Below are 16,179 nucleotides of genomic sequence, written 5' to 3'. Positions count from 1 at the left end.
GCCTTTTTGTGGTCCTACGCCCCTCCTCGAATTCGATATTGTGTCACCACCCTCCCCAAAAACAAAGGGGGTATCGGGCTCCCAGACATGGTCAAATATTACAGAGCGACCCACCTCGCACGCGTATGGGACTGGTGTTGCCACCGGAAAACTAAACAATGGGTGGGCATGGAGGAGGATGACACCAGTGTGGCCTTGGCAGGGCTGCCCTGGCTCTCCTCTCCCATGCAGCCCTCCACGCGCTCCCACCCTACGGTCGCACCCACACTTCAGGTAGCAAGGCTGTTGTTCCGCACCACAGATATTTCCCCCTTCCCATCACCTATGATCCCAGTCATTGGCGACCCTGATTTCTCGCCCGGTGCCAACACATCTCGCTTTAATCGCCTCCGCGAAGCAAACAGGTTCCGAGTCGGCGACCTACTCCTCTCCGGCCGATGGCTAACGGCCGACGAACTGGGTGACCTGACAGAACCCCCTCTGGACCACTGGAGTACCCTCCAGTTGCGGCACTTTCTCCTCTCCATACCCAACCATCAGCAGATCTCCAGACCTTTGACACAATTCGAACAGATCTGTAAGGAGGAGATACCTACCCGACATGCGATATCCTCTTTATACTCTATGTTGATCTCGCCCCCCCCGGAGACCTATCCGACATTCCTGGCCAAATGGGAAAGTGACCTCAATACCACCTTCACGTCAGCTCAGAAAGACTGCATACTCCATCTAGCACATCACTCCTCCATCGCTTCTAAGACCCAGGAACTGGGCTATAAAATTGCCTCCCGGTGGTACCGGGTCCCTACAGTCCTCCATGCCATGCTTCCTCAAGTATCAGCATTATGCTGGAGATGCCACAATGCCCCGGGTACGATACTCCACATATTTTGGGCCTGCCCACTACTGCTCCCTTTCTGGGGGGGGTGATAGCTGTCCTGAGGGACCTGGTGATGGTGGACTTGACGGACAACCCCGCAGCTTGCTTGCTGCACTTAAGCACCCTGCCCATTAGGAAATATAAAAAATCACTGTCGAGACACCTCCTGAATGCTGCTCGCCAATGCATCCCTCTGCTGTGGAAACAGACCACCTGCCCTACCCTTAAGTTATGGTTCACCAAGGTGGACGAGATATACCTGATGGAAAATCTAACCTCCCCCCTCGGAATACTGAAGAGCTCTTTCGATCCACCTGGAGACAATGGGCCTCTTTTCAGGGCACAGATGAGTACCTTCGGGCCATGCTCGTGACGCCCCCCTGAGCGCTGGAACAGACCCAGATCCTAGGTGCTTGACCCACACACACCCGCTCCCCCCCTTACCCCCTCTGGCCTCCCTTGTATCTCCCCTGGGGTACCCCCATATACTTTTCCTTCTGATCCAACCCAGTCCTCCTTCTCCCCGTGTCCCTTACCTTTGCTAAGCTCATACATACTCCCGCATAGGTGCCTTTGCATGCAGGGAAATGCTCCTCTGGTGCCTTATCTCTCGATATTTGTTGTACCGATACACGAAGCCCCACAGTGTCAACAGTGTAATTTTAACCTGACTACATTTTTTTACACCACCTGTGCTCCTACTATACATCTCATCGTCTAGATGACACTAGGACGGCAGTAATAGCAGATTGACCAATGTATCCATTGAGCCAAACCACTACCCTGTAACTGTAATGTGCACATTGTACTGTAAGCTTGTATTTGTGTTTCTCTACACCCCTGATTTCCTCAGGAGATGTTGTAATGATGTTGGGGTGACCGCCCCCCTGTACCGTTTGTACTAAGCATTTGTCAAATAAAGTTGACTTCTGATTTAAATAAAAAAAAAAAAAAAAAGGGAGCAGCTTGCAAAACTGAAGAACCAATTTTAGGTCCCAGGGAAGTAACAGGGATTGAACAGGAGGCATGATGTGAGTTACTCCCTGCACAAAAGTGCAAACCAAGGAATTCAATGCTAAAGGCCACGGAAAAAAGAACATCCAAGGCCGAAACCTGACCCTTAATACTTAAAGCTAGCCCTTGATCCACTCCCGTAAATGAATACGAAAACCCTAGGCACTGAAAGAACAAGCAGAGAAACCTGTAAAGACTCAAACCAAACAAAGTACACTTGCTGTTGTATATAAATGGACGGATGGCATGTGGTTAAGTGCGGGTTGCCGTACATGCACGGCTATTTTTTTCTGGTTGCGCACGAGCAGAACACAGTAAAAGTTTTAAACAACTGGTAACAGCTGTTACATACAAGTGTTCTGGCAGATCTCTAGAGCAGCCCGATCACTTGTATGCTGCGTAAGGCCCCATTCACACTGCACGATTCGCAAATCGTGCGTTTGTCGCGCGGCTTGCATTTTGCGCAAAATCGCGCAAATGCTTGCATTGTGCAAGCGAGAAACGCGCCAAAATCCGCTCCAAAAAGGGTCCTGCTGTAGCGACCCGCGACAGCAGGACCCTTTGCCCCATTGCAAAGCATTGAAGAGCGATATCGCGCGGTAAATAGCCGCGATATCGCGGGAATTACCGCGCGATAAATCGATCAATGTGAACGGGGCCTTAGTGTGCAGGGCCCTCCCCCTCCACTGCTGGCTATCCCAGGCTCCGTGTCCTCCGTGCTTTATTGCTATTATATCCCAATATAATAGCAATAAAGCGGACCTTTACACTCAAAAATCTAATTCTACCAATTAAGGATGCAACGATACCGATTTTTTTTTTCCCGGTATTCGCCGATACCAAAAGTCCCATTAAGGAAGCCAGGCAGCGTGTAATGACTCACCACCTGGCTTCCTGATTAGCCGGAAGCAGTCTCCATGCTTCCTCATCACCAAGTGTAATGTAGGTGTAATGACTCGCTGCCTGGCTTCCTCATACCGGAAGATCGGGCTAAGTACTGGGGAAAAAAAGAGAGAAATAAAGTACACAAAGAATACAAAGCCTGCAATTATCTAGAAGTATCTGTTTGCAGAATTGCATTACTAAACATTTCTAAAAGGTGTGTTTGTTATTTTAAAGATATGGGTAAAGGTCCGTTTTAAGTGTAGGGGAAATAAAAGTTTGTAAAAAAAAAAGAAGAATTAAAAAAGTAACAAAAAATTTTTTTTCAATCCCCACCCTCATGCAAAAGCACGTCGGGTGCGCCTATGTGAGAAGACTTTTGCCACACATGTTACATAATCACCACAAATGTCAGAGTGTGAAAGAATTCTTGGGGCCATTAATCACTGTTGAAACAAAATTGATGATCGTTAAAGTGTTGCCACACAATTTTAAGGCTCGACATGTTGTGTCCATCAGATGTGACCTCATCTTTTATATTTTACCAAAAAATTGGTTATTAATCTTTCATAACATAACGTAGGGAAACCAGTTTTGTTTTAAATTCAAAATGTTGCAATACTTTTTTTCTTTATATAGTAAAAAATAAAAACCCAGTGGTGATTATATACCACCAAAATAAATCTAGCTGTCCCAAAAAAATTATATAAAATTAATTTTGGTACGGCGTTGCATGACTGAAAGTCAAAGTACCTGTGTTGAATACTGAAAAATGGCCTGGATAGGAAGAGGGTTTAACACGCGGTCTACAAGTGGTTAAGCATAGTGGGAATCACTGCATTAGAAAGCCTCCCGTCTCTTAACATCTGGCTTTCAACAGCCAGGCTGTCAAAGCCAGCAGCTGTAAAAGCAGGATGGAAGATGGGACCCTGAGATGGGAGAGGGGTAGGCGCCAGGTAGCGTCTGCTACCAGACAAACCACATCCGCATACCAAGACCTCCGAGGCCAGTCCGGAGCTATCAGAGTGACTGGAACTCCCTCGGCTTCTATCCTGGGACGTAGACACGGCAGAAGTTGTATTGATAGGAAGGCAAAAATCAGCCTGGTCCCACGGAAATACCAGAGCATCCGCTGCATACTCCCACAGATCCCTGGACCTTGCTAACAAACAAATCCACCTTCTGTTAAGACAAGATGCCAAGAAATCCACATATGGTGTCCCTCAACTAAGGCAAATAAGACAAAATCCCCTTCGGTTGAAGTGACCACTCCGCCGAACAGAAAACCGGGAACCTACATCAGTTTTTCACATCCCCGGCTATTTCCACCCGCTCATCTACGGCAAGCCGCATGGCGCTGCTCAAGACAGCGCGGACTACGCCGTCGGTGTCGCTTAGAAACATGCTGGGACCCTCCCAGCCTCTTCCCACGGCTGAGCGCAACATCCCCCCGGAGGATTTCCCTGGCCCCAGCATGGACTTCACTGCGCACCCGCAGCTAGACGCTACCCGAGCCCTGCAGGCCTCTACTCCGCATCACCTGTCGGCTGGAGAGATATCCTCTATCTTGCTCTCCCTACCGACCAAACAGGACATGGCTGACATGGTCTCCCGAATGGAGGAAGCACTCAAAACGGGATATAGTCGAGATGTCGACCGCGGTGAGCCACTTAGAGGACCATGTGATCTCGCTCCGCTCAGACCATGATACCATCGTCCAACGGTTGGTTACACTAGAATCTAAGATCGCGCTTCAGGAGTCACGACTCACCTCAGTGACACTGGCACACGATCTCGAAAACCGCTCGCGCCGCAACAATGTGAAGCTGCAAGGTATGCCGGAATCGATATTGCCTACCGAACTTCGCGCCACGGTCTCCCGAATTCTTAACGAGCTATCAGATAAGCCCCCAACAGCCCTACTAGAGCTGGACCATGTACACCGGGTTGAAGGCCTGCGACCTGATGGAGATGTCCGACCCAGAGACGTCCTCTGCCGCATTCATTACTGCACTGTGAAGGAGGCCGTCCTTCACCAGGCCTGGCGGAAAGGCTCGATCAACTGTGAGGGCTCGGAGGTCACCCTACTACCAGACTTATCCAGACGTACCTTGCAGATGCGCCGGACATTGCAGCCGCTTCGCACTGTAATCAGACAAGCGGGAGCGATCTATACATGGGGCTATCCATTCTGCCTTAATGTACGTAGAAATGGAGAGATATTTACCCTACGACACCCGGATCAACTGACGTCTCTCTTCTCGTTCTTGGAGACTGCCCCAGTGGAGATCCAGGACTGGGTTCACCCCGACCTTCTAGACGCTCAGCGTACCATACCCCAGCGCATCCATGGGCGAGCACCTTTCAACAACGGCACGCGATCTGGACCTCCAGCGCCCCTAACCCTGGACCGAGACCTCCATGACCCTGCGAGTGACCCAAAGTCCCCGGAGAAGTGAAAAACTCGCTCGGAAACCCCGCTCCCAGCTATAATTTACCGAGATACCCGCAACATTTGATGACACCCCCCATTGCACCATGTTCTTAGTCACTGCATGACTATCACCCCCATCCTCTTACCCAGACCCACCGAGCTGACCCTGGTGTTGCTATCCTGTGGATAACAGCTTCCATGGGTGACGTATAGCACTATAAACTGTGTGGGATACGATGTTTATTTATTATCATCTATTCCGTTTCTCCTGGAAGGGCCTGGGGCCTCCCGATCCCCCTATACTTGGGTGTGAGGCGATCAGGAGACACATGGGCAATGATTTGGCCGTGACACACAGGGAACATGGATAGGTAGATTGATGTTTGACCCTCTGCCTGGTTTTTTTTGTGTTTTGGTTAAAATTCTTTCTTTGAATGTCAAAGGGTTGAACGCTCCTGAAAAACGGAGAATGATATGGGGTGATTTAAACCATCAGGGGGGTCGATGTTGCCCTCCTCCAGGAGAACCACTTTAAGATCGACCACGTCCCCCGCGTGAAGACCCGCAGGTACCCGGTCATATACCATAGTGGTTCACCAGACAAGACATCTAGAGGAGTAAGTATTTTACTCTCTCGCACAGTACCATGGTTGTTACTGGACCAGTTTTCTGGAGAGGAAGGTCGGTCCTTTTTATTCAGGGTACTGTTGGCTCTCAAATAATAACACCGGCCAATATTTATGCCCCTAACCATCATCAGATTCCATTCATTGAGCGCGTACTGAACCACCTGTCGGAGTTCCGGGAGGGGATAGTGATCCTGGGAGGAGATTTTAATCTCGTCCTGGACCCTAATCTAGACTCCTCACGTACTTCCACCCACCTCTCTTTAGCAGCTCTAAAACGTCTCAAGAATTTCCTCTTTTCTCACCAATTGATAGATGTGTGGCGCCTACAACATCCCTCAACTCGTGACTACACATTCTTCTCGCCCTTGCATCAAAGTTATGCCCGCATAGATTATTTTTTCATGCACCATAGCCATTGGCCAGGATCCGCGACGCAGAGGTGGGCAATATCACCCGTCCTACTGACCTTAGCTCTGGACGATCTATCGCCCGGTCCCTGGCAGTGGAGGTTGAATGATACCCTGCTCCAGGAGCCTGAATTTGCTGACTCATTGGAGCAGAGCCTCTCCTTGTTCTTTTCTGAGAACTCCACACCAGATATCTCCCCATACATGGTATGGGAGGCACATAAGGCGACTGTCAGGGGCCTGCTGATTGCGCGGGGCTCCCAGCTTAAAAAACAGCGCTTAGAAGATATTGCCTCCCTTTTAACGAGGATCCACTCTCTGGAAATACGTCACAAACTTACAGCAGACGCGATCATTAGCGCACAGCTTTGCTCAGTGAGGGAACAACTTCGCTCCTTGTGTACTTTTAAAAGCGAAAGCATCTCTGCTCAAATGTCGCCGTACCTTTTAAGAGTACGGCAACCAGTGTGGGAAATATCTTGCGAGAGCGGTTTGCAAACAGCCAGCCCGGACATTTGTCCCCTTTATCACTTCTCCCGCAGGTTTTAAACGCTCACTCCCATTGGAGATAGCATAAACTTTTGCGGATTACTACGGAACTCTGTATAATCTTACGCACCCCACCTCCCCATGTGGAGACCCCTCGCGTTTGACCCGCATGAAGCAATATATCCAGCGATCGGAAATTCCCTCCCTCCTACCAGCAACCAGCTCATTACTGGAAGCCCCAATATCTGTACTAGAATTAGAACAAGGTATTAAACTTACTCAAACTAGTAAAGCCCCGGGCCCGGACGGCTTCTCCTTACTGTATTACAAACGCTTCCGCCCGATTCTCTCCGAGCCTTTTTTGGGAGCACTTAACTCACTACAAATTGGCAGTACACACACCCTCCCCCCCCTCCCCCCCATCCGGAATCTCTCATGGCACACATTACGGTCATCCCAAAAGAAGGTAGAGACCCTTCCCTTTGTCCTAGCTATAGGCCGATATCCCTACTCATTACTGATATCAAACTCTTTGCTAAAATCCTATACCTCCGTCTGGTTCCCCATATAGGAGAGCTTATACACCTAGACCAAAGGGGCTTTATACCTACCAGGGAAGTGAGGGATAACACCACACGAGCGCTGGGGGTGCTCCACTCGGCCGCCAAACCATGTGTGTTTTTATACACAGACACAGAGAAGGCGTTCGACCGGGTAGACTGGGAGTTCCTCCGGCTCACCCTTGAGGCGATCGGAGTGGGACCCTGTATGCGCTCTTGGATTAACTCCCTTTACTCCCATCCGGCTGCCTGAGTACGGGTCAACGGCGCTCTTTCCCCTTCATTCCCCATATGTAAATGGCACACGCCAGGGTTGCCTCCTTTCCCCAGTCCTTTTTGTATTGTCCCTAGAGCCTTTCCTACGTACTGTCCGAGCTAACCCAGATTTCCGAGGTGTGATGGAGGGGACTAACCATCACAAAATCGCAGCCTTCGCGGATGACCTTTTTTTCTTGTCCTCCCCAGATATATCTATTCCTGCCCTTCTCCAGGAGTTTGGTATTTATGGGGACCTCTCAAATTTTAGAATAAACTCCCATAAATCTGAGGCACTCCATGTATCCCTTGTGGGACCATGCCTCCAGAGAGTTCTCCACAACTTTCCCTTGAAATGGGCACCGTCCGCGATTAAATATCTGGGTATACTTCTACCCAAAGATATATCCCAAACATTCACGTTGAACTTCCCTCCGCTTCTGAGGCACATAACTGCAGACCTTGAGGCGTGAACCACAAATACCTTCTCTTGGATGGGAAGATGTAACATACTAAAGCAGTCTATCCTTCCTAAAGCAGTCTATCCTTCCTAGACTACTCTACCCCCTTCAAGCCCTCCCGATTCTCATCCCCACACCTTTTTTTCGTAAAATTCGAAAGCTTTTCACGGGGGTTTGTCTGGTCACAGAGACCAGCCAGGCTCAGCTACGATATCCTGCGTAGACCCAAACAGGGTGGGATATTACTGCCAGATGTACGACAGTACTATGTGGCGGCGCACCTGACACGTATAGTAGACTGGTGCCACAACTCCCAAACCAAACTCTGGAACAATCGTTTGCAGATGTCCCTTTAGCCAATCTCCCCTGGTGTATCACTCCCTTACCTCCACAATTACAATCCCACCCCACCATTGGCCCCACGGTCAAGATTGCACGGTCCATTTTTAAGGGAGGTAGGATCTCTCCCTTTCCTTCACCTCTCACTCCCATTTTAGACAATCCGGCATTCCCACCGGGTATAGGTGCCAACACGTACCCGGCGCTACGGAGACTTGGAAAAGATAAGGCCAAACACTTCCTGACTGACACGACTAGACCTTCAACCAACACTCTCTGCACTAACCCGGATTATGGCCCTCTTGATTTTTGGTCAGCAGTGCGATTGTCCCATTTCCTGCACGCGAACCCCGCAACGAGACACCCTTGTAGATCCCTTACACCATTTGAGCAACTTTGCTCACAAGATAAGCCTTCCCGACACACTCTTTCCCTCTGCTACAGATTGTTGATCCAACCACTGGACCCAGACCACTTGTTGTTTATATCACGATGGTAAGGAGAACTACAGACCAGCTTTACCCCGGAAGCTACGGAGAAGTTACTCACCATTCTTCGATTAGTGATACCAAGAGTTGGGCTATATCCATTGGGTTAATGCTAACCCGAAAGTGGCAATAAACTGGAAGGGGGTCTTCCCCCAACGCAAAGCAAAGAAAGCGTTGTTCACTGCGACAGATAGGTACGTGTAGGTACGCATCTCTGATGTCAATGGAAGCAAGGAGAAACCTATTCATTAGCAAGTGCCTGATGCAACAGCATGGACCACTCTCTCAAGGCCTGTGGGGAAGATTATTTCTTCAATTCTCAAAAGGGATACCGGAGCGCAAGACACTAAGGGACCGAAAGACTTGGTGGGGTGCCGCCACTCCTTGTAGATAAAGTCACCAAAATAAGATATGTAAGCCTAGGTGTATGGCTCCCATACTGAAGCGGAGGGATCCAAGAGGAACTAAGAACATCCTAAATCTTCAGAGTTTCTCTACCTGAATGAATGAGTGCAGAAACCAAGTCCCGTTTCTGAAGCATTGCAGAAGCTGCCATTTCATCCTCACTACCAGACATGTCCAGTACGGAATTCACTGGACTAGAGCAGTCCCAACGCTGTGGAAGCATCCTTCTCCATATCGGACTCCTCCGAGGGAATCAGTGGGGGGGGGGGGGAAATATGTTTTCTAACATTTTTTGCAAGAACGCATGTTCGATGTGCAAAACAAAAAAAAACTGTCCATAACAGGAGTCCTTGTCTTGAAGTCCGTACTAACTGGTTATTCCCTCCACTGTTGGAAACATCTGTGTTGGACTTTGTCTGAATTGATGTTCTGTTTTATACTTTCATAATTTTGAATTTGAGTGATCTGACATTATCATATACGATGTATGTGTCATACACAGTAATTGCCACTTGCGGTGGTCATGATAAAACTTGTTTATTTGAGTCCACATAATGTGATAACGAAATGACAAAACATTAAAACATTTTGAACGAAAGCACCCAAATAGCCGTGGTCCCTAAGGAGGTACAAAGAGTTTGTTTATTTTTGGATGTTCATTAATTGTGTTACTTTTGTTTCTATGACAATCTATTTTTTTCCCTTTTGTTTTAAACTAAGGCAATGGTTTAAATCACAAGTGTTCCGTTTGTGTAGCACTTTGGGACACATACTTGCTGAGTAGACCGAATATTCTGCCAATTAGAATCAATGTCATGTCCTTTTTAAGAGCTGTTCAGCCCACCAACTTCCCACCACCGCCTGTTCACTTGACAATGCCGCTTGAGGCAACAAAATGTGTTGTGGACGCGGAACTCACTCTGCCAACCTGCTATCCTCCTAGTGCCCGAAGGGATGGCTGTCATCAGCAACTGAGATATAATCATCCTCTTGATTTATTTCTAAAACCCGTTTTTCATCACGCTGGTTTAGGTTTGTTGCAGATCTTCCTCCTGACCATACCTACCAGTAGGTGTGAATAAGTGACACGCTTAAAATGTTTATCCTACCAGCTTCTACACATGAGGTCTATGATCCAAGACCATTTGTGGACATTTATGTAGTCTGCTTTTAATTTGCAGTGCCAAACTGACATTACTGGAAGTAATTATCAGTTCACATTGCAACTGGACAAATGTCTTTTGAACGTCAAAGCAACCATTTTGAAAGCGCACCATATTCACTAGTGTGTCTGCTTGGATTCTCCAGTTGACATATTCTATTGAAAGGGCAATTAGGGTAAACTATTGATCTTGCCCACCCAACCCTTGCATTATAACCAAACCTATGAACTGTGATCATACCAACATCCACTGGATGATAGTAGAAGGTGCAGCCTTCTATGATTTAGGCATCTACAATTTTTCAGAATTACATTTGTGTGCAGGTTGCAAGATGATGCAAAATGGTACTGCTTTGCCACTCATAAGAACTTTAGACTAAAAACATTTTTTTTTTTAAAGTGTGTGGGTTACAACCTTTTCTACTTCCCCACTGAGCTACAAATTTTCTTCAAATGTATTGGATAGCTAACCACCAGGTGGTACGTTTGATGAAGTGCTCTATTATTCGAGATATACTTAAGAGGCCATAATTAACTCCATTATTAATGCTGGGAATAGTGTTACGAAACTTACTCTTCACCAGGGAAATGTTTCAGCACAGCAGTTGTTTTTAATTGCTTTTAAACTAATCTGCTTTTTTTGCACTATACATTAATTTTGCTAATAATAATGACCTACCATTGGGTTCATAAGAAAATCTGTCCATCCCCAGGTCTCTCGTTTGATGAAATAGGATGGAGCACCAGAAGATTTCATCTGGAGAGGGTATGGCAACCGGACTACTTCTGATGTTTTGATGTGATTTACATATCTGGCCCTTGGAGAGAGAGTTACAGGAGAGGGTTAGAGAGTTACAGATTCAGTAATATTGATCAAATATATTGCAATTATGCTAAAATAATGCATGTAGAAAATCATATATAGTGTGACACAGTCAAGTTGCAAAATGTAAAAATAGAGTGCCAGGTTAAAAGTAGATATAAACCCTTGTACTAACAGCATTAAGAGGAATTTACCAAGACTGGAGCAGACAGAATGTGGAACAGCTGTGCATTACAACCAATTTCTAGCTTTCATTTCCAAAGCTTAAATTAAAAAGCTGAAGACAGAAGCTGATTAGATACTATGCACAGCTGCTTCAGATTCTGTCTGCTCCAGGTTTAGTTAACTCCCCCCCCACTAATTATGCATGGTTAATGGTTATATTTAATGATTTTGTTTTCAACACTTTTCTTTCAGCTTATTCTCAGTGCTGTGCGCATCTCAGCGACTATAGCTTGCAGATGAGGCTTCATTCCCTTGACGGTTCATATTCTTGCAATCCGTCAAGACATGATAAATGAACTTTTCTCCAAACAGGCTAGGTGCAAGAATTGTCACCCTTTGATAGGTGATGCAAGCAGCTGTACACGGCAGGATCACCAGGTGTTAAAAAGAAATTACGCGCACAGAGACAATAAATTTAAAAGATGGATGGTTTTAGGGCCAGTGTCTACAGGCTTTTGCTCACTTCAGAACTGTTGTCTTCTGCATAGCATGTCAAAAGCGTGCTGCACGTACCCCTTAGCAGGTCTCAAAAAAAGAAGAGCAGGCCTACTTTAATTTATACATTTAATTTTTTATATGTTTCAATGTCACCAAGCAAATCTAGAAATGTAAACCTGTTTAAATCTGTTGTAAATCTAAATTTCAAAATGTGCCCCTTCAATAATGTGGCCTAAATTGCCAGAAGCATAATAAATCTAGATAAAAAAATTGAATGTGTGTTTTAAACTCATTGTACATGGTGGTGAACTGCTGCCTATAGGGGAAATATAGGGGGGTCTAATGCCTATAGGGGGGGTGGATGGGATTAAGGATGCACCGATACCAGCCTTATACTAAAGGGAGATAGCGGCCCTTTACATTTTTTTTTACAGGTTCGGTTGCCTGCAAGATCCAAGACCTCATAATGCCTGTTTACAGCGCTGGCTGCACATCTCCTCCTTCCCGCTGCCTGCACCAACCCGCACAGCCCTGGTGAGACCCGCACAGCAATGGCGAGATCCCGCAGAATCCTGGTCAGACCACGCACAGCTTCCTGAGATGCTGCACAGCCCTGGTGAGCAACAGAGTATGTTGCTTCATATTATTCTGCATTGCTGTATAATGTATTGCTGGGATTTGTAGTCTCTACAGCTGGAGCCATTCCGCATTGCTGTATAATGTATTGAATTATCCTTAGAACAAGAGGGACAGGATAGATGAGGTGGTGATATGGTTTTTTTTTTGGGGGGGGCGCAACATTTTGTTCTGCCCTGGGCACTCTGGTTACGCCACTGCCAGGAGTCTCCCGCTATTAGATAGCGGCTCCCGGCCGCGAAACATTTTCTCCCGGAAAGGTTTAATCTGCTCGATCGAGCAGAGTAAATCTTTCCCTGCGATCGTTTTATTTAACTTTTTTAATTCTGACATCGGAGCCGCACGCCGTAAGTCAGAAAGAAAAAAAAACACCATTGGAATGAATAGCTAGATTCCTATTGGTTATTTCACTTTGCAATAGCCAATAGCAAACTAGCTATTGCACCCGCCCACTGCTGCTGTCAATCAGCAGAGGGGGATCTGCAGTTCTCCATCAGTTCCCCATCTAGTGATTGACAGCAGAAGGTCGGGTGCAATAGCTAGTTTGCCATTGGCTATTGCAAAGTGAAATAGCCAATAGGAATCTAGCTATGCATTCCAATGGTGTTTTTTTGGGGGGGGGGTTTCTATTCTGACGGCGTACGGCACAATAAGGCTGCAACTGTTTAATAATATGTGCTCTACAGGAGAGCTTACAATCTACATATAAAAGTGGGTTGTAATTAATAATAAAAAAAGGTTTGAGTTTTCCTTTGAAAAAAAAATTACTATTTTTATTATTTTAGAAAAAAAAAATATTTTTATCATCTACCTATGAAATCTACATATAAAAATGGGTTGTATATAATTTTAAAAAAATTGAGTTTTCTTTGAAATAAAAATTATTTTTCTCAAAAGAAAAAAAAACAACTCACTTTTTTTATTAATAATTACAACCCATTCTTATATGTAGATAATAAAAAATAGTAATTTTTTCCAAAAGAAAACAAACCTTTTATCATTATTATTAATAAAAGCTGACACCCTCGGCTTGTGTTATATGGTTTGTCATTTTAGCTGTGGTTCTCAACCTGTGGGTCGCTGTGTGATTTCTGCAGGGCTAGGTGGGAGTCCTCCTCAGCCCTCTCCTAGCGCAGCAGTGTAAGTTCTCCCGCCAACGCTGCCAGATCTCGCTGCAGCAGCCACGTTATCCCTAAATTTTACCTTTGGGGGTCACCACAACTTGGCCCTAGAACGGTTGAGAACCACTGCCCTAGTACAACAGTGCAGGACTTTGTTCATCATACTAGTTATGGGAGGAAAAACAAATAAGAAAAATATGAACATAAATAAATAGAGACAAGCAATGGGTATACCAATTTTTATATGGGAAATCGCCCTAGAGCCCAGACATTTCACATAAGCAAAATAAACACCGATTTAGGAAATGTTTTAAAGTTTGTTTGTTTTTTCATTTCCAAGTAATTATACAAAGCAAAACAAGCAGAGCAAATGTGTCCAGCAGCTGAAATACAGTACAAGACTACATCAACATACATTGACACAATTACATACAGACCTCCTCCAATCCTCGCTCCTGTCCACCATTCTCAGCAAAAAAACAAGTATAAAAAGGAGTATCAAGGATTATGTAACAGTGAATCAGTCAGAGGCAGAGATGATATGTTCCAGCCATGAACGCCATATTTTGTTTTCATTTCAAAGCTGGGCTCAACAAATACCTGCTAAAATCATGCCTTAGAAGTGGCCTAACAACCCTCTTATAAATTCAGTCTGCAGTACTACAACTAATTCAAAACAATCAGAAGAACTACTGTTACCAGATGTAGAAATCATATTCATACAGGGAATATGTATGAATGTGAAAGACCTAAATGATGATTGATTTTCTATATTTTAATCTGTCCAAGTGTGGAAATGCAGTATATATGCAGGCATGCAGTAAGCCTGACAGAGCAGACTCCAAGTATAGGTTAAATAACTCTTAGGAATGTCCAAAGAGTAGTTGTGGGAATGTACTTAGCTCTGATCTATTGTAAAATCTAAGATATCTAGATCGATCGATCGAGAATATGGCACCTCAGTATGCTAATATGTAGTAAAAATAGAACTTCATTATGCTAATAAGCATGGACTTATTAACCACTTGCCGTCCGCCCGTTGTAAAAAAACAGACGGACGGACGGTCTCCAGACGGCATTTTTTTTCTGCTTGCGCGCGCCCCCTAGAGGGCACGCACGGGCAGAAAAGACCCGACCAATGCAAACACCCGTTACCAGGTGTTTCACATATAGACGATCGGCGGCTCCATAGTCCGCCGATCGTCTATATGTGCTCGTTTTTCCGCAACCCCCCCGCCGACACCTCACCTGCTTAAAAAGGAGAACTATGGGGTTAAGGCTTTTCCCCTTAGTTCTCCTTAGGGTAACGGGAGGACACAAACTAGCGTCCTCCCGTCACCCTAGGCTCAGTATACCGCGAGGTGTAGCCTTAAAAATGGACCGTGCAATCTTGACCGTAGGGCGGGATTGTAATTGTGGAGTTAAAGAAGTGGTACACCAAAGGGAGATTGGCTAAAGGGACATCTGCAAACGATTGTTCCAGGTCCACCCAGAGTTTGGTTTGGGAGTTGTGGCACCAGTCTACTATATGTGTCAGGTGGGCCGCCACATCTTACTGTCGTACATCTGGCAGTAACATCCCGCTCTGTTTGGGTCTACGCAGGATATCGTAGCCGAGCCTGGCTGGTCTCTGCGACCAGACAAACCACGTGAAAAGCTTTTCGAATTTTACGGGGAAAAAAAGGTGTGGAGATGAGAATCGGGAGGGCTTGAAGGGGTAGAGTAGAGTAGTCTAGGGAGTATAGACTGCTTTAGTATGTTACATCTTCCCATCCACAAGGAAGTATTTTTGGTCCACGCCTCAAGGTCTGCAGTTATGAGCTGCAGAAGCGGAGGGAAGTTCAACGTGAATGTTTGGGATATATCTTTGGGTAGGAGGAAACCCAGATATTTAATCGCGGTCGGTGCCCATTTAAAGGGAAAGTTGTGGAGAACTCTCGGGAGGCATGGTCCCACAAGGGATACATGGAGTGCCTCAGATTTATGGGAGTTTATTCTAAAATTTGAGAGGTCTCCATAAATACCAAATTCCTGGAGAAGGGCAGGAATAGAGATATCTGGGGAGGACAAGAAAAAAAAAAAGGAGGTCATCCGCAAAGGCTGCGATTTTGTGATGGTTAGTCCCCTCCATCACACCTCGGATATCTGGGTTAGCTCTGACAGTACATAGGAAAGGCTCTAGGGACAGTACAAAAAGGACTGGGGAGAGGGGGCAACCCTGGATGGTCCAGGACGAGATTAAAATCTCCTCCCAGGATCACTATACCCTCCCTGAACTCCGACAGGTGGTTCAGTACGCGCTCAATGAATGAAATCTGATGGTTAGGGGCATAAATATTGGCCAGGGTTATTATTTGAGAGCCAACAGTACCCTTATTTAAAAAAAAGGACCCAAACTTCCTCTCCAGAAAACTGGTCCAGTAACAACTATGGTACAGTGCGAGAGAGTAAAATACTTACTCCTCTGGATCTCGTCTTGTGAACCACTATGGTATATGACCGGGTAGGGCTGTAGATAATGTGTTTTCCTG

The 16,179-nt window shown here is 46.0% G+C and overlaps 1 protein-coding gene across 2 annotated transcripts in view; it reads right to left on the bottom strand.

Moving 5' to 3' along the window:
• The window catches only part of EMC7 (ER membrane protein complex subunit 7), a 102,272-nt gene that overhangs the window by 61,039 nt on the left and 25,054 nt on the right, over nt 1-16,179 (bottom strand). For both annotated transcript variants that reach the window (XM_018570286.1, XM_018570285.1), the window contains exon 4: nt 11,085-11,223. In XM_018570286.1, the coding sequence (XP_018425788.1) occupies nt 11,085-11,223 (139 nt within the window). The remainder of the gene's footprint in view (nt 1-11,084; nt 11,224-16,179) is intronic.

The sequence above is a fragment of the Nanorana parkeri genome, unplaced genomic scaffold (genome assembly GCF_000935625.1).
Source record: "Nanorana parkeri isolate BGI_ZX_2015 unplaced genomic scaffold, ASM93562v1 scaffold1496, whole genome shotgun sequence".
NCBI lineage: Eukaryota > Metazoa > Chordata > Amphibia > Anura > Dicroglossidae > Nanorana > Nanorana parkeri.
This window is presented reverse-complemented; position numbering and strand designations above follow the sequence as displayed.